Here is a 19,195-nt window from a genome sequence, read left to right as displayed (position 1 = left end):
CCTACCTCAACCCAATTGAGATGGGTTGGGATGAGTTGGAGCGCAGAGTGAAGGAAAAGCAGCCAACAAGTGCTCAGCATATGTGGGAACTCCTTCAAGATTATTAGGAAAGCATTCCAGGTGAAGCTGGTTGAGAGAATGCCAAGATTGTACAAAGCTGTCATCAAATGTATTTTGATTTGTTTAACACTTTTTTGATTACTACATGATTCCATATGTGTTATTTAATAGTTTTGATGTCTTCACTATTATTCTACAATGTAGAAAATTGTAAAAAACTCTTTAATGAGTAGGTGTGCCCAAACTTTTGACTGGTACTGAATATTTAATCAATTTTTTATTTAGGATGTAACACAAGAAAATGTGGAATAAGTCAGTCAACGGTATGAATACTTAGGGAAGGCACTGTATTTGATGGGAACATCCATCATGACAATTTATTTAAGATGTGTTGTTCATGACATACAAATACTCCGAATTTGCCAAACATTTGAAGCCATTTGTGCTGAGATACTCCAATTTATTCAATGGGAATGTAGCCACCCTCAAGTCTGTCATGATAAAAGCACTTCATCCAAGACAAATCTGTTATTCTGTCAAATAAAATAGTTTTGTCATATTCTGAATCAAAAGTCCTACTGAGAAAAGCTGGTTCTATTGAACACAAACTTTACTTACTGACAATGTGTTACACATCATACAACTAGTCAAGTTAGAGATTTCAACAAGTTAGTGAGACATTAACAAATTCACCAAATGCTTTAGAAAGTATGTGTATTTGTGTGTCATAAGAAACATGAATCATCTTCAATAAACTGTCATCATGGATTCCGAGTATACATACTGTATGCAGGCAGCTCTGGAATGGAAAATAATCCATAGTAGCTGCAGTTCATAATCTCTAGAATAGTATGTTGTTCTGAAATGGAGGATTAAAGTTATGACTATCCATTACCTTTATTATAAATAATATTGGGTCTATAGGAAGATTTAGGGTTTACCAGAGTAATCCAATACTGTATATGAGGAAAGTTTGGCAGCACACCACTGGAAATAAGGCACAAACAAGGTTTCAGACCGTGGCAAGCTATGCAGCCTACAAAACTATAGCCACAATTTATGTAACCACTTACTACAATGTACTTTTATTTGTCAGAAAACCTACTGGTAAAAGGCTAAGTGATCTCAGGGTCTGTAGTCTCAATGCACTTGACCAGCACCACCTACGGGACATGTTCCATACTTCCTTCGGGGCTAAAGAGGAATCACATGTCTGTGCTTGGGAAAGGATGTCAAAATGTGCCTAATTTGTAAAAGTTTCGTAAGCACGTTATTGGCATTGATCAGTATCCCTTTTTCACACGTGACATTATCAATATGACAATGGGTTTGCCTTCAAAATATTTTATTTGGCAAATGAAATGACATTGGTTTGTGCAAGGTTTAAATCAAATACATACAGGTAAATAAACCAAACATTTGAGGCCATGTTTCCGTAGACCAGACAATGAGCAATTATTCACATATGGTATCATTGGCGATAGTGAAACACAGTCAGTGTAATAAATGAATAGAAATGGGCATTTCAGTACAGCTGAATAATTCAGTGACATTGTAGACCGTATTATGAGACAGAACAGCAACATCCTCTGATATCCTGTCCCTGGATTAGCATAGCAAGTACATCAATTCACTTTATGTAAAGGTTGTATTGCCTTAAATTCTATCCACCTTCCACAGCACATTTACAGGAACATCATATCTTCATTGTTTTGATGCAAGTGGCCTTACCTTTTCTGAAGTGAAGACTGATGTCCCAGCAGGCTTTGTTGAAAATGACATTTAGTAGAAACTTCAGATGTTTTTTGCCAGACATCTGATCAAGGCCAATCACTGGCACTCAGAATTATATAATTCTTAAAGTAGCATACAGCAGAACTAGACTGCTCTCACCTTTGCTATGTTACTTATATAGGTTCTGCAGAAGAAAAAAACTAAGAAAAATAAAGAAATCGCTGTCAGGTCAGACTAATTGGACACAATGACATCCATCATTAATTTACAGTGCCTTTGCAAATTATTCAGACCCCTTGACTTTTCACATTTCGTTAGGTTAAAGCCTTATTCTAAAATTGATGAAATATTATTTGTTTTAGGAATCTACACAATACCCCATAACGACAAAGCGAAAACAGGTTTACATATTTTTACAAATGTATATATAAAATAAATACCTTATTTATGTAAGTATTCAGACCCTTTGCTATGATACGAAATTGAGCTCAGGTGCATCCTGTTTCCATTGATCATCCTTGGGGTGTTGCTACAACTTGGGAGTCCACTTGGGGTAAATGCAATTGATTGGACATAATTTGGAAAGGTACACACTTGTCTATTTAAAAAAAGGTCCCACAGTTGACACTGCATGTACGAGCAAAAATTAAGCCATGAGGTCGAAGGAAATGTCTGTAGACAGGCTTGTGTCGAGACCCAGATCTGGGGATGGGTATCAAAACATTTCTGCAGCATTGAAGGTCCCCAAGAACACAGTGGACTCCATCTTTCTTAAATGGAAGATGTTTGGAACCACCAAGACTCTTTATAGAGCTGGCTGCCTGGTCAAACTGAGCAATCGGGGGAGAAGGGCCTTGGTCAGGTAGGTGACCAAGAACCCGATGGTCACTGACAGAGCTCTAAAGTTCCTCTGTGGAGATGGGAGAACCTTCCAGAAGGACAACCATCTCTGCACCACTCTACCAATGAAGCATTTATGGTAGTGGCCAGACGGAAGCCAAATGACAGCCTAATTGGCGTTTGCCAAAAGGCACCTAAAGGACTCTCAGACCATGAGAAACAAGATTCTCTGGTCTGATGAAACCACGATTGAACTCTTTGGCCCGAATGCCAAGCTTCACGACTTGAGGAAACCTGGCACCATCCCTACAGTGAAGCATGCTACTGGCAGCATCATGCTGTGGGGATGTTTTTCAGCATCAGGGACTTGGAGACCAGTCAGGATCGAGGGAACGATGAACAGAGCAAAGTACAGAGAGATCTTTGATGAAAACCTCCTCGAGCACTCAGGACCTCAGACTTGGGTGAAGGTTCACCTTCCAACAGGACAACGATCCTAAGCACACAGCCAAGACAACGCAGGAGTGGCTTCGGGACAAGTCTCTGAATGTCCTTGAGTGGCCCAGCCAGAGCCTGGACTTGAACCCGATCGAACATCTCTGGAGAGACCTGAAAATAGCTGTGCAGCAACGCTCCCCATCCAACCTGACAGAGCTTGAGGGGATCTGTAGAGAAGAATGGGAGAAACTGTGCCAAGCTTGTCAAAGGTGAGGGTCTGAATACTTATGTAAATGTATATTTCACTTTTTAATTTTATTTTTTATAAATTAGCAAAAATTTCTAATAACCTGTTTTTGCTTTGTCATTATGAGGTAGTGTGTGTAGATTGAGAAAAAAAAATATTGAATACATTTTAGAATAAGGCAAAATGTAGAAAAACTCAAAGGGTCTGAATACTTTCCTAAGCCACTGTATATTAACATCCTGTTCATTTCAGAGTTGCCCGTTGCAGACACTCAGTGAGGTTTTTCTTCAGAATTCCTTTCGACTGCAAGGGGCATACCATAGTGATGCTTTATGGTTACAAGGTCTGAGAAATAAGAGAAAATGTTGTGGTCACTGACATTTATTTGAATTCTACTTTAGCAACAACAGTTAAAAGGGACAACCAGTTTGATTATTTTCACTAACTAACACAGAATAGCATTGCACATAGTACAGTCAGTGAACCAATGGAAAGTTTGGATTTATTTTTTTTTTTTTAAAGGAGCAACAATTCCAAGGTTATGTTCATGAGTGTGTATATATACATATATATATATATATGTCCACATCTTCTTTTCTGGAGGGTGCTGTAAAGAGTGACAGATATTACATGGCACAATTGTAAAAGAAAACATTGTTCAGATATTTTGGTCCATGCTGCACTACCTTACCAAATTTTTCTCTTGTTCCTGTATTAAAATAACATTCAATCATTTAAAGAGAAAATAACTACTTGATTAAGAGGCTGAACATGGATACACACAAAACTATAGTAATCAATAAGCATGGTACTGTACGTTACCTTAAGTAAAGAAAAGTTGAGATGAATGAAGAAATTATTCAACACAAAAAGAACTGCAGCACAAGCTTCAACATTTCTGAAGATTCATCACTTAAGAATGTCTCATATCTTTCAGTGGAAGTTTCATTTCCTTATCTATTCAAGTTCGAGCTGCCTGCTAGGGCCACTAAATTACACAGGTTGGCATTTATTGGGATGATTTATGTACTGGAGGCAACTCTGCAGTGGTCACTAGGTGGCACAGCCACAAAGTCATAATATATAACCTTACATTTTTACGATATAGCCAATTATGACTTTGCAGTTGGCCCATCTAACGGAAATCACTCAGTTCTGCCTCCAGGGCAAGATTCATGACAATAAACATCAACCTGCCCAAGGCAACAGGGCTTAGTTTTCTAATCAGAGGGATGTGTTGGTTACTATTTGTTCCCCTCGAATATACACCCTAATCCCATCAACTACCTAAAATACCCACCCTCCAATGGCCTGCGTTCTAGTGGGATCTGTTAATCAAAATTTAAATCAAACAGATCTAAGCCCAGCACTTCTGTTGGGAGATCCAGGGTCTCTGTTGAGATACCCAGAGTATCTGATGGGTTATCCAATTGCATGGGGGCATTCTCAGGCGCATCTTCCTTGGGCTGTGGGTCAGACCCACGTTCAGTCTCCATTGACTCCTGTGTGTCAGTTTCAATGGTGTTACTGTTGTCAAGAGCTGATAGCTCAGGTTGGATTTGCTCTGTTTGTGGGGCCGTAGCCTCCAAGGTTTCGCTGTTCTTTAAGTAATTCGGAGCAGCTTTGGACTCTATGACTGCTTTATTGGACATGGCAGTGCTGGTGGTGGATGTGGTACTGCTGCTATAAAATATGTCAAATAAATCTTGTGCTTTTGCAGCAGCTAGGCTAGACTTCGGTTTTTCTGATTTCTTCATCACCTCACTTGGGGGTCTCTGCATGAAAGGAGGGGGTGTGACCATCACTGGGACATTCTGCTCACTCTCAGGGACTCCTGGTGCAGATACATCCGACTCCATGGTCATCATTATCAGGACAGGCGGGGGAGGCAGGGGAGTCTTGAACTCCGACATCACTGCTGAAGGAGTGGACGTGGGGGCTTGACTAACAGACTCCATTGTGGAAGCTTTCTTTTTGTCTGGTGTAAAATGGGGACCTGGCTTCCAGGTGCCATCTGCTGACTCCAATTCCTCACCACAGAACGCCTTGGAAATGATGTCTGCTGCCAATACAGGGTCCTTTATAGGCTGGTTCTGTATGACAGGCAGAGGCGTCTCTCCACTGGCACCGGGTGGTTTGATAGAGGGGAAGGTGTTGAGAGGGGCCGGTTTAGCATAGACCCAGGGCCCAAGTCCAGAGGACTTTCTCAGGACCACGGAGGGAGCAGGAAGGTTTGGGCGTATTTTCCCAGAGTTGAAGGGTACCCATGTGTTAGTTGGGGGGATGACTGTCTTCCCTGACAGCTTGATAGCAATGCTCTTGGCTGCGGCCACAGACTTTGAAAATGCATCCGGGTCGTCATCCTCTTCAGCATCTGCCTCATCTTCCTTCAGGAACTCAGCAGCCACTCTCTCTGCCTCCTTCGCAAGCTCATTTTCTAGTTTTTTCTTCCAACTGAACTTTCCAAAAGCAGACGGAGCCTTTGGCTCTACTTTGGTTGTTTCCTCACTTTTCTTGCGCAGCTTTGCTCTCAATGCTGGATTAGGCCCACAGAACACTTTGGGAGGCTCACCGGGTTTCTCAGGCTCAGACTGCTTTCTAGATCCTGACTTCTCATCTTCCCTTTGACGCTCACCCTGGTCTTTCCTTGATTGTCTTTCCTCCTTTTCATTCTTAGGTTTCCCATCCTCCCTCTCTGATCTACACCTCACCTCCTCTTTCTTGCTATATTTGGGGTTGGGCTCTTTCCCCTTACCATATCTGGACCGGTCTTCCTCCTCCTCATTATGCCTCCAACTAAACTTGGGTCTCTCCTCTACCCTGCTAGACCTCTCTTCCTCCTCCCTGCGATTTCTTAACCACTCCTCCTCCTCGCTATGCTTGTATCTCTCTTCATCCTTCTTACTGTACTTGGGCCACTCTTCCCCCTCCTTGCTATGTTTATATCTCTCCTCTTTTTTGCTGTACAAAGACCTCTCGTCTTCCTCCTTTTTGCTATACTTGGCCCTCTCTTCCTCCTCCTCCTCCCTCTTGTAATATTTGTACTTTTCCTCCTTTTTGCTGTGCTTCGCCTTCCCCTCCTTCTCCATGTGTTTGAACTTCTCATTGTCCTTTCCCTTGTCCTTTTTGCTGCGTTTATGTTTCCCTTCCTCCTTCTCTTTGCTCTTTTTGGATTCTTCCTCTTCGTGTTTGCGTTTGAACTCCGAGTGCTTTTTGTCACCAACTTCCAACGTGAGTCCAGCCTGACGATCCAGGTTCCTTCTCTGTTCGTAGAGTGGATACTCATACATTCGTTTCTAGCAGAAGGACCAAACACATATGTAAATCATTAAAGTTAAAAATAATAATAATACAAAATAAAAACTGTCCCTAAAATTAGACTTAAAGGGACAGTTCATCCAAGTGTTCTTACCTTGTTGGCAGTGTATGGACAAGGACAGAGTGCAATCCACAATGAGTTTGTTTACCTAGCCACCAACACCAACAGAATTTTCTAACCAAAAACCAACGTTAATCAATGTACCCAATATTAGCATGTATGAAATTCCATGCCCAAATCATCTCATAAATTCAAACCAAGTCATTGAACTTTAGACTTTAAATGATTTTAGAAAATGCTTAAATTAGCAGTTGGTGACAGTGGCTAGGTGAACATACTTAAACTTGTATTGCAACCTCTACTGTAGGAAAACATAGTTCACCTAAATTACAAAATGATACATGTCTAAGCTATCCAAAGTAGCAGACCAGGGTTCAAATAGTATTTTAAATACTTTGCTTGAGCCTGCCTGGGGTGTCAAATGAGGTACTATTTTATGATTTATATTGCACCAGGCAAGCTCCTTTTAAACATTTCAGATACTATTTGATCATAGGCCTGCAAAGTAGACAAAAGACTACTGTGTGCACAAAGCAATAACAAAACGCAGCAGGAAACCGAACCAGGTTTCCGAATTTCAAATTTGTAAACATCCTTAATGTAGCCCTAGTGAAATAATATCCTACTCCCAACTAGTAATGGCCTACCTTGTATTTCTCATTGTGAGTATGACTCGTGGCATGATCTTCAGCACAAATTGCATCCCCGTAAAACTCCTCGCACAGCTGGCAATAATATCCCCTCACAGGCACCAAAAACTCAGATCCTATGAGAGAAAAAGAGAGAGAGGTTTTTAAAAATACCTAATGGTCACAGGAAACAATCATTGATTATTACCTTTACTGTGCTCTCCATGGAAGAACCTGTTATAAAAGTAGATTGTTATAAAATGTAGGTCCGTTACTTGGAGAGTATAAGTACATTCAGTAAACATGGACATATAAACATCAACATTTGTAATTGACTAACGGTTGCCCAAAATGACCCCCTTTACATTGCATATAGAAATCAATGTTTATTTCTTACTTCTTATGCATAGTTTTGTATTCAGTGACTGCAAACTGTGGCAGTGATCCAGCACAAAGAGCCTAAAAGTAAAAGATTGCTAACAACATTTAACAGTACATTACAAATATTTAGAAAAAGGGAAATGTATAAAAACAGAAATTCAAGTTTGTACCTTTAGCAGGTTTAGTCATTTTCTGCCCTGAAGAGTAAATCTTATTAATCTCATTGTTGGAGGAACTTGACGTCCATGGTCGATTGTAAGGATCCTGAGTCTGCACAGTGCCAATGAAAAAAGAATGCATAAACAATTTGCTGTAAAAATACAAGAGACTGCACAATTCAAAAAACAAAAAATGCCACGTTGGAAAGATAAAGGAAATTCAACCAGATATGGGGACAAAGAACAAAAACAGGAGACCGCATTTTCATGATAGTAAACAAAAGCTCTTCAAGTCACTGACTGAACGACCAAGAAGGGTCCAGCTGCAGCCAATAAGTCCTTAGCAGAGAGCACAAGAATCCTTGCCGAGAGCAGCCAATAGGCTTTCCACATCACATTCAGGAGTCTGCTGCGTTCCTTTCAAGGTAGCTAACTAGCTAGCTAGCGGACTTCATAGCTAACAGGGCCTGTAAAGAGATGTGTCCATCCAAGTGTTTAATAAATAGCAATTTAATTATTAAGTCAAATGTAAACTTCAATATCTAGCTAGCTAGACAGGATTAACTGAAGTGTTGAATTGGATGATCATACCTTTCCCAAAACAATGACACAATGCTAGGTCATAATTCATTATTAAATATTAGTTCCGGCCATGCAATTTAATTGATTATCTTGAGCTCCAGCTGTGCTGGTAAAGGCATGAACAGCACGGCTACCTGACCACTCAATCGCAAATGTATTATTAAAGACTTGTACATTAAGCAACACTGTCTAGCTAACACATTTCTTTATTGCGTAGCCTTTTGGTTGTTCTCTGTAGTCTGTACGTTATGTGACAAGTTCCACAGCAAGACTCCGGAACTGCTGGAGCTGGAGTCTTATTGGAACATTCTATAAATGGTACAAACCTTTCGGTGCGATTTGCTGTGCAAATGTGTGAAAAAATCGAACATGGAACCACAAGTGACATTGCAGCTTTTGCACCAGTGGTTCCCAGCGTCATAGTATTCAAACAGGTCTGCTGGATGCTCAGGAGGCTGGGTACTGGCTGGGGATTTCTTAGTAGAGGCTCTTAAGGACAATGATGCTGCCTAATGAAGAACAGAAGTTACACAAGTCAGCAAAAGTGCTAAATAAGCCTAGAGGAAGCAGGCAAAAAAAATACTGAAACACGGTATTAAAACAACAAAACAAAGAGAATTTTACGATGTTCCCCAAACATTGAAATTTCAAAAACGCTCACCTTGACAACATAGGAGATCTGTGTTCCAGCCTTGAGGGAGTTACTCAGGTTATGTCAGAGAATCCTGTTTTTAAGGCTAATATTTGACTCGCATTGTCATATTCTTGTACGCTTATCTCCTCCAATTAATGGTCAAAATTACATTTTAAATACTGATCTGTGAGTTGAGCAAAAAAGTTGTGAGAAATGAGTGCTCGATGAGTGCTGTTCATAAGACCATGAGTGGAGTGGAAAAACATCAAATAGGATATTTCAGGAGATTTACTCCTCGCAACAAAACAGCTACAATTCAGAGTTGAGTTTCCAATGAGATCCATTTGACTTTCGTGTATTCTCATCTTCAAATGTTACATATTTTCCATATCCAATAACAATTATTTTAATTGAATACCCATGTTTAAGTGTTCTAATAAATTAGAGATACACCATCACCCTATTAACAAATTAGAAATTCTTTGATCCAGTGGAAAGGATTAAAACAGTCCACATTATTGGGATCCCTCTCTGTATGCAAAGTATTCATCCCAACTAATCGCTGATCTCCTAGCTAGCCTACATGTTGATGGTGAAAATGCTCTTATGAAATGACAGTTAAATTACAAAGAATGATGTTAATCTTTCAATCCATGAAAGTGAATACCCTATATCCAAGCTGCTAACAAACATCTTACCTGACTGTGGCATCTCCAGAAACTCTTTCAGAGAAAAAGTTTGACATGGTGGTGGTCTTTCATAAACAAATACTGTGAGCTCTGAAAAATATTGTAAATTGTAGGGTGAGACATCAGAGAAGATGTAACCCTATGCTTAATCATAACTGTTTGCCATATGAAACTGAACAGGTTTCCACATAAGTTGCAGGTTTAAAACACAATCATTTGTAAACATGCATACATTTGTAGACCAGTTTTGAGATTAGTTGGGTCAGACATTGGCATACAAAGAGGGAACTTTTAAACAGAGGAGTCAAACTCTGCCTCTTGGACAACACCAACAGATGACATACACACGGTCTGTCCAGGTAAGCCTGAGCAGTATGTGCACCACACATTGTTTAACCCCATATATGATGTATAAGCAAAAGGCTGAATGCCAGGTATTCAAAGTACACTTTATATACAAAAGTATGTGGACACCCTTCAAATTAGAGGATTCGGCTATTTCAGCCACACCCGTTCCTGGCAGGTGTAGAAAATTGAGCACACAGACATGGCATTGCCATAGACAAACATTGGCAGTCGAATGGACAAACTGAAGAGCTCAATGACTTTCAACGTGGCACTGTCATAGGATGCCACCTTTCCAACTAGTCAGTTCATAAAACCTCTGCCCTGCTAGAGCTACCCCAACCAACTGTATGTGCTGCTATTGTGAAGTGGAAAAGTCTAGGAGCAACAACGGCTCAGCCACGAAGTGGTAGGCCACACAAGCTCTGTCCTCAGTTGCAACACTCACTACCGAGGTCCAAACTGCCTCTGGAAGCAAACATTTTTTAATATTTTTTTTTATCCGTTATTTTACCAGGTAAATTGACTGAGAACACGTTCTCATTTGCAGCAACGACCTGGGGAATAGTTACAGGGGAGAGGAGGGGGATGAATGAGCCAATTGTAAACTGGGGATTATTAGGTGACCGTGATGGTTTGAGGGCCAGATTGGGAATTTAACCAGGACACCAGGGTTAACACCCCTACTCTTACCATAAGTGCCATGGGATCTTAAATGACCTCAGAGAGTCAGGACACCCGTTTAACATCCCATCCGAAAGACGGCACCCTACACATTGGGATATTTTTTTAGACCAGAGGAAAGAGTGCCTCCTACTGGCCCTCCAACACCACTTCCAGCAGCATCTGTCTCCCATCCAGGAACTGACCAGAACCAAACCTGCTTAGCTTCAGAAGCAAGCCAGCAGTGGTATGCAGGGTGGTATGCTGCTGGCTAAATAACTGTTCGTCAGCAGCTTCATCAAATGGGTTTCCATGGCCTAAGATCACCTTGCACAATGCCAAGCGTCAGCTGGAGTGGTGTAAAGCTCGACACCATTGGACTCGGGAGCAGTGGAAACTCGTTCTCTGGAGTGATGAATCACGCTTCACCATCTGGCAGTCCGACAGACAAATATGGGTTTGGCAGATGCCAGGAGAACACAACCTGCCTCAATGTATAGTGCCCACTGTAAATTTTGGTGTAGGAATAATGGTCTGAGGCTGTTAATGATTTGGGCTAGGCCCCTTAGTTCTAGTGAAATCTTAATCTTAGCATACAATGACATTATAGATGACTCTGTGCTTCCAACTTTGGGCCAACAGTTTGGGGAAGGCCCTTTCCTGTTTCAGCATGATAATGCCCCCATGCACAAAGCGAGGTCCATACAGAAATGGTTTGTCAAGATCGGTGTGGATGAACTTCACTGGCCTGCAGAGCCCTGACCTCAACCCCATCGAACATATTTGTGATGAATTGGAACACCAACTGCAAGTCAGGCCTAATCGACCATCATCAGTGACCAACCTCACTAATGCTTGTGGCTGAATGGAACCAAGTCCCCGCATCAATGTTCCAACATCTAGTGGAAAGCCATCCCAGAAGAGTGGAGGTTGTTATAGCAGCAAAAGGGGGATCAACTCCATATGAATGCCCATGATTTTGGAATAAGATGTTCAATGAGAAGGTGTCCACATACTTTTGGTCATGTAGTGCAATTACTGCTTACTGGTATTTAATGAATCAGACAAGGGCAAGTATACATTTAAATCAAAACCGTACCTTTTGAATACTTATGTTACTTATGTCATTTAGACTCATATCATGAAATAAAGCAACGTTGACCTGTCACTTTCTGCAGAATAATTACATTTCTGCAGCAATAATTTACATGTTTTTCTAAGGTTTTACCAGTACTTCAGCTCTCTGGCTTGTGCCTGGAGCAGCTTACGGAATTCTACCTTAACAGAGGCCTGGACCCCAGGTAATACCTCTCGGCTGCGAGCGCGCTGCTGTTTCTTCTCCTTGTCTGGAGGTGGTGGGTGTGTTGGATGCTCAAGGTCTCCAGAAGCCCTACCCTCTCGCCGGGGCTTGTCAGTTGGTTGTAGACCGAGAATAAGAGCCACTTTGTCAAGCTCGCATCGTTTCTTCTCTGCTACCTCGTGCTCGTTGCGGAGCACAGCAATCTGAGACATGACCTCTTCCTGGAGCCGACTGATCTCTGACAGTAACGGGTCCTTATGGCCATCCTTTTCACGCCGCTTTTTGCGCAGCAGTTCCCCTACAAAGTCAACAATGAAAAATGTATCCAACTGTGCAACAACCTTCTGAATAAATTTTTATTTTTAAATGTAATTAACGAATATAGAAAAGGCTTTGAGATGATTGAAGTACCTTGCTGTTTTCGCAATCTCTCCAGTTCCTTCATGAGATAATCTTTCTTCTTCATGCGGATGTCTCGGTCTCTTCTCAGTTTTTCACGTTCTTCAAGAACCTACAGAATGCAGGAGAATCATTAAAGAACTAGTGTATGCCAAAACAGCATCAAATGACAATACTGAAGGCTTCATTTGAATTTAAGTGGATAGCTGAATACTCCACCTTTTTTTTTTGGCTTTCATTATTTCTCTCTTCTAAAACCCTCCTGTCCTTGCCATTATCCTGAGCGGCCATCTTTGATGATGCTATACAGGAATAATGTACAAAATTAAACAGGAGTTACATCATTAAAACTACAGCTTACAGTATTTTCAGAAAGTATTCAGACCACTTGACTTTTCACATTGTTACATTATAGCCCTATACTAAGATTACTTTTTTTTCTCATCAATTGACAAATTCCCCCATTATGACAAAGCAAAAACAGGTTTACAACTTTTTGCAAATGTATTAAAATAAAAAAATGTAAATTAAATATCACATTCACATAAGTATTCAGACCCTGTACTCAGTACTTTGTTGAAGCACCTTTGGCAGTGATTACAGCCTCAATTCTTCTTGGATATGACGCTACAAGCTTGGCACACCTGTATTTGGAGAGTTTCTCCCATTCTTCTCTGCAGATCCTCTCAAGCTCTGTCAGGTTGGATGGGGAGTGTTGCTGCAAAGTTATTTTCAAGTCTCTCCAGAGATGTCAAATCAAATGTATTTGTCACATACACATGGTTAGCAGATGTTAATGCGAGTGTAGTGAAATGCTTGTGTTCGATCAGGTTCAAGTCTGGGCTTTGGCTGGGCCACTCAAGGACATTCAGACTTGTCCCAAAGCCACTCCTGCATTGTCTTGGCTGTGTGCTTAGGATCGTTGTCCTGTTGGAAGGTGAACCTTCACCCCAGTCTGAGGTACTGAGCACTATGGAGCAGGTTTCCATCAAGGATCTCTCTATACTTTGCTCCGATCATCTTTCCCTTGATCCTGACTAGTCTCCCAGTCCCTGCAGTTGAAAAACATCCCTCAGAGCATGCTTCTGCCACCACCATGCTTTACAGTAGGGATGGTTCCAGGTTTCCTCCAGACGTGACACTTGATATTCAGGCTAAAGAGTTCAATCTTCATCAGACCAAAGAATCGTGTTTCTCATGGTCAGAGTCCTTTACGTGCCTTTTGGCAAACTCCAAGCGGGCTCTCATGTGCCACTACCATAAAGGCCTGATTGGTGGAATGCTGCAGAGATGGTTGTCCTTCTGGAAGGTTCTCCTATCTCCACAGAGGAACTCTGGAGCTTGGTCAGAGTAACCATTGGGTTCTTGGTCACCTCTCTGACCAAGACCCTTCTTCCTCGATTGCCCAGTTTGGCTAGCTCTAGGAAGAGTCTTGGTAGCTCTAAACTTCTTCCATTTATGAATGATGGAGGCCACTGTGTTCTTGGGGACCTTCAATGCTGCAGAAATGTTTTGGTACCCTTCCCCAGATCTGTGCCTCGACACAATCCTGTCTAGGAGCTCTACGGACAATTTCTTCGACCTCGTGGCTTGGTTTTTGCTCTGACATGCACTGTCAACTATGGGATCTTATCTGGACAGGTGTGTACCTTTCCAAATCATGTCCAATCAATTAAATTTACCACAGGTGGACTCAATGGACACAAAGTCTTGTAGCAAAGGGTCTGAATAGTTATGACAATAAGGTAGTTCTGTTTTTATTTTCAATACATCTGTCTAAAAAGGGGCCTCCCGAGTGGCGCAGAGGTTCTAAGGCACTGCATCGCAGTGCTAGCTGTGCCACTAGAGATCCTGGTTTGAGTCCAGGCTCTGTCGCAGCCGGCTGCGACCCGGGTGACCCATGGGGTGGCGCACAATTGGCCCAGCATCATCCGGGTTAGGGGAGGGTTTGGCCAGCAGGGATGTTCTTGTCCCATCACGCACTAGTGACTCCTGTGGTGGGCCGGGAGCAATGCACACTGACACGGTCACCAGGTGTACAGTGTTTCCTCTGACACAATGGTGTGGCTGGCTTTCGGATTAAGAAGACATTGTGTCAAGAAGCAGTGCGGCTTGGTTGGGTTGTGTTTCAGAGGATGCAAGGCTCTAGACCGTCGCCTCTCCCGAGTCCGTACGGGAGTTTCAGCAATGGGACAAGACTAACTACCAATTGGTTACCACAAAATTGGGGAGAATGAAAACATGTTTTTTATTTTTTATTCGCTTTGTTATTATGGTGTATTGTGTGTAGATTGATGAGGAACATGCTTTGATTTAATCCATTATAGAATAAGGCTGTAACATAACAAAATGTGGGGAAAGAGAAGGGGTCTGAATACTTTCCGAAAGCACCGTACGTGCTGCAGTTTCATTAATCACCAACCAAATGTATTTATTGAAGAGGAATGAACAAGTAATTAAACATCCACTTATTCAATGGTTTGTTCTCACCTTGTCTTTCACTCCCCTGGTGTAACTCTGTCTGGATGACGTTCAAGTATGGTCTGTCAAACGGCGGGGCTTTCGGAAAATCTTCAATGGGAGATTGAGGAAGCATGCCCATAGATGGAGGTGGGTACATCGGCCACTGTTGGGGCATGTACGGCCAGTTCCCATACTGCCCAAAGCCATGAGGTGAATAGTTGGGTGGTACCAGACCATGTGCCTGGGCGTAGGCAGGAATCGAGTTGGAAGGGTGGGTGGGTGTCACTGGACTGGTTTCAGTCTTCACCTCTCCGCCGCCTCGAGTCTTCCCATGGGTGCTGCGTCTGTCAGATGGGGGTGACTTCTTCTGGCTCCTTCTGTTATCAAGGCTGCTGCTCAGGCTCCTGCTACGACTCGGGCTGTTGCTTTCGCTACGACTGCTACCACTGCTGGAGCTGCTCCCACTGTGGCTATTATGCATGCCCCTGCTCCTGCCTGAGCTTCTTGAAGAGTCACGGTGACCCCGCCTCCTCCCAGGACAAGGGGAAGGGGGTTTCGGAGGGGGCCTCTTTCCATGCAGACGCTCCTGAGTCCTGGCAGCCATCTTGCTGATCTCCGTCACCCCCAGATCCAGCCCAATGGTTTTGAGGAGGTCCTGGATCTTCTCATACTCCTCCACGTCTTGCTTCTCCTTCCCTTCCAGTGGTCCTGTTCCTAGTGGGTAGTCATTAGGCTCTTCAACCTTGATATTATGGTCAGGGGTGGCAGAGGACTTACTTTGATGCTGATACCTCATGTCCACCTGTTGCTGACGAGAGCTTCTCTGATCGACAATACCAGGATGGGCCTCTAGGTGCTGTGAGGCGCCATAGCTTGCCGGCTCACTCATAATATCACCATAGAGCTCTGACAGACTGTGTTGTTGACGGGGAACTCCTGCTGGAGTCTGAGACCTGCCCTTCTCTAGATCATCTTCATCGCCATAAAGGAACTTCTCCTCATCATCAATGTCTGGTACCCTCTTCCTTTTCTCCTCATGCGGTGCAGATGCACCTCCCAACAAGCCAAGCATCCCTGCAATCCCACTGGGATCAAGTCTGCCCTGGGCCATGCGTGGATCATCTCTCAGTTCTCCCAGCATGGTGGCCAACATGTTAGGGTCCATGCCTTTCATAGCTGAGAGGAGACGCTCTGCCTCAGCACCAGGGGTAACTCTTGGAGAATCACTGTTCTGCAAAACAAAAAAACAATATATGTTGAACAAATTAATCATGATAATCATTTAGATAAAAGAAAAAAGGTAATTGTGGGATGACAGGGTTAGAATGAGTATGAAGATCGGTAATACATGACACAGCTACATATTACATAATTAATTTAACACAGTAATAAAATGGCATATGTCCCCTACCTGCACAAATGGAGGGGAGTCAGTCTCCGAGTCCATGCGCCTCTTCAGGATGGACTTTGTGGGCATGTTCATGTCTTCCATCTCTTTGTGGCGACGGGCCAACTCCAGCTCCTTGAACCTGCTCATCTTCTTTATCTTATTACCGCCTCCCTTGCTGCTCCTGCTACTGCTGCTACTACTGCTGGTACTGACACTGCGGCTCCTACTCTTGTGTGGACCAACACTCTTTGCTCTGCTTATACTGCGGGCCTGTCCATAGCTCTGGCCACGACTCCCGCTCCTGCTTCGGGACCTGCTTGGCGGACGGCTCTTGCTCCGTCCCCCCATTTCAGGGCTGCGGCTTCGGGCCCGGCTTTTACTCTGTCCCCTCAATTCAGGGCTGCGGCTTTGAGTAAGGCTTTTGCTCTGTCCCCCCATTGCAGGGCTGCGACTTCGGGTATAGCTTTTGCTCCGTCCTACCATTGCAGGGCTGCGACTTCGGACACGGCTTTTACTCCGTCCCCCCAATGCAGGGCTGCGACTTTGGGCACGGCTTTTATTCCTTCCCCCCATTGCAGGGCTGCGAGTTCTGGCACGGCTTTTACTCTGTCCCCCCATTGTAGGGCTGGGACTACGAGGACGGCTCTTGCTCCGTCCCCTGATTCCCGGGCTGCGACTACGATGTCGGCTTCTCCCTCTGCTGGGACTCTGCCTCCTGGGGCCACGGTCGTCAGGGCCATCGTAACTGGACCTCTTTGGCAGGTAAGGAGGGTAGTCTCTTGAGGGTAGCCCTGCCCCAGGTGGTCCAGTCAATTCATTGCCCACAGTGATTACCAGACTGTGGTCTGTGGGGATGCCACCACGGGGAGAAGAATGAGAGCTCTATTGACAGAAACAGATTTGTAATCAAATCCCTTAACTGTAATCAGTTTCATTACAATAAATAGTTTGACAGGATTTTGAAGTTATTAGACACAGCATTTCGGCAAATGAATGCATTGCTCCAGTGAAAAGGAATTAGGAGCCAATGCAAGGGACAGGGCAACTTTCAGTTCCACTGTAAATAAAAATTGCACCTGCGCTTGTAGCTGGTTAACAATAAACAGTGACAAATAGTCATGATAACTAGCCTAGTTAGCTAGCTAACCAATGCGCTATGCAAACAGACAACATGCACGATTTTTTTTAAAGCTACATTTACCAATGTAATTAGCAAGTGGCAGACAGTATCCCGCACTTAATTATTGCACTTACTTCTCTTGGGGGAGGGCCGCTGCCCCAATATTCACCGCCTGGACCTCTGTGACTTACTGAACCGGGAGAAGGATACCTTCTGAGCGGTGGAGAGCGCCTGTACGGGTCTGGAGGCCCGTCATGGTAACCCTGAAAAGGAGGTCTGGGCCTGCCTCTTTCTTCTCTAAACGGTGGCCCAGGATAAGGCCGGACAGGAGTAGGACCACGGCCCTCGCACTGCTGCGGGTACCCTCCTCGAGGTGGAAGAGGCCGACCACGATACATATTTCACTGTTAAATTTGCCCTTTTCTATCAATTACAGCTACTTTCTACCGCAGTGATTTCATGCACATTTACTTTTTTTATTACTTACAGTCTGCAGTTGGTGATAACAAATGCAAGCTACCATGTAGCTATTTGAATTTGAGTGTTCAACGAACAACTCAGCGCTCAGTTTGTTGTGATTTCCGGCCTGCTTGAACCTTCTTCTTTGGTATTACTGGCGGTCGGCAAAACAAAGTGAAAGATGCATGTCGCCACCTACCGTGCCGAAGTGTGTGGTTGAAAAAGGTTTACATACTGTAAATCCTCCTACCCAATCCCGTACTACTAAGAAAATAGCAAGAGCCATACTAATTCCATCCATCGCCCGTAAAATAACAGGCCCCAAATCCATCTCAATATCTCTACACCTCATTGCATTGGTCTGAATAATATGCGTCTAAAGTAAACCCAGACAAATTGATACAAGCAAGTAAGATGTTTCTATTTTTGGCTGAAAAGGGGTAACAATTTTGTTTAAAGTGAAAACACTTGGTTTGAGTTGTATTCTATTTGTGTAATCATCAAAACCTCTAACTTTTGTCTAACTGGCTTGGTTCTGAAGCTAGTTTAGCAGGGTTGGTCCTGGTCAGTCCCTGGATGGGAGACCAGATGCTGCTGGAAGTGGTGTTGGAGGGCCAGTAGGAGGTACCCTTTACTCTGGTCTAAAAAATTATCCCAATATCCCAGGGCAGTTATTGGAGACATTGCAAAAATAGTTTTTTAGAAATGTTTGAAAATGTGTTACAACTGAAATATTACATTATTATGCAGACCCTTTACTCAGTACTTTGTAAAGGGTCTGCACCTTTGGCAGCGATTACAGCCTTAAGTCATCTTGGGTATAATGCCACAACCTTGGCACACCTGTATTTGGGAAGTTTCTCCCATTCCTCTCTGCAGATCCTCTCAAGCTCTGGGGGGGGGGGGGGGGGGTGGTCACTGCACAGCTCTTTTCAGGTCTCTCCAGAGATGTTCGACCGGGTTCAAGTCCGGGCTTTGGCTGGGCCACTCAAGGACATTGAGAGACTTGTCCCGAAGCCACTCCTGCATTGTCTTGGAAGTTTGCTTAGGGTCGCTGTACTATTGGAAGGTGAACCTTTGTCCCAGTGTGAGGTCCTGAGCGATATGGAGCAGGTTTTGATCAAGGATCTCTCTGTACTTTTCTCCGTTCATCTTTCCCTCGATCCTGACTAGTTTCTCAGTCCCTGCCGCTGAAAAAACATCCCTAAAGCATGATGCTCCCACCACCATGCTTCACCGTATGGATGGTGCCAGGTTTACTCCAGATGTGACGCTTGGCATTCAG

General features: G+C 43.4%; 1 protein-coding gene across 1 annotated transcript; it reads right to left on the bottom strand.

Moving 5' to 3' along the window:
* Positions 1-3,684: 3,684 nt before the first annotated feature.
* On the bottom strand, positions 3,685-18,062 carry LOC109899654 (zinc finger protein 318). The gene is made up of 10 exons (XM_020495078.2): positions 17,586-18,062; positions 16,353-17,213; positions 14,969-16,172; positions 12,698-12,780; positions 12,491-12,590; positions 12,088-12,377; positions 8,775-8,957; positions 7,879-7,978; positions 7,346-7,464; positions 3,685-6,615 (listed from the first exon to the last, which is right to left on the bottom strand). Exons 1-10 carry the CDS (start codon positions 17,847-17,849, stop codon positions 4,651-4,653), a joined length of 5,169 nt encoding a protein of 1,722 aa, XP_020350667.1. The 5' UTR covers positions 17,850-18,062; the 3' UTR covers positions 3,685-4,650.
* Positions 18,063-19,195: the final 1,133 nt, after the last annotated feature.

Source organism: Oncorhynchus kisutch, linkage group LG11 (genome assembly GCF_002021735.2).
Source record: "Oncorhynchus kisutch isolate 150728-3 linkage group LG11, Okis_V2, whole genome shotgun sequence".
In the NCBI taxonomy this organism is placed as follows: Eukaryota; Metazoa; Chordata; class Actinopteri; order Salmoniformes; family Salmonidae; genus Oncorhynchus; species Oncorhynchus kisutch.
The sequence above is the reverse complement of the archived record's forward strand: the minus strand, read 5'-3'. Positions and strand labels throughout refer to the sequence as shown.

Coding starts and splice junctions, on each gene's coding strand:
- LOC109899654 (XM_020495078.2), bottom strand. CDS start 17,849: ATGTATCGTGGTCGGCCTCTTCCACCTCGAGGAGGGTACCCGCAGCAG. Junction 8,958..12,087: donor AGCGCGCTCGCAGCCGAGAG/GTATTACCTGGG, acceptor GTTCTTCATTAG/GCAGCATCATTGTCCTTAAG. Junction 6,616..7,345: donor CTCACAATGAGAAATACAAG/GTAGGCCATTAC, acceptor TCCTTCTGCTAG/AAACGAATGTATGAGTATCC.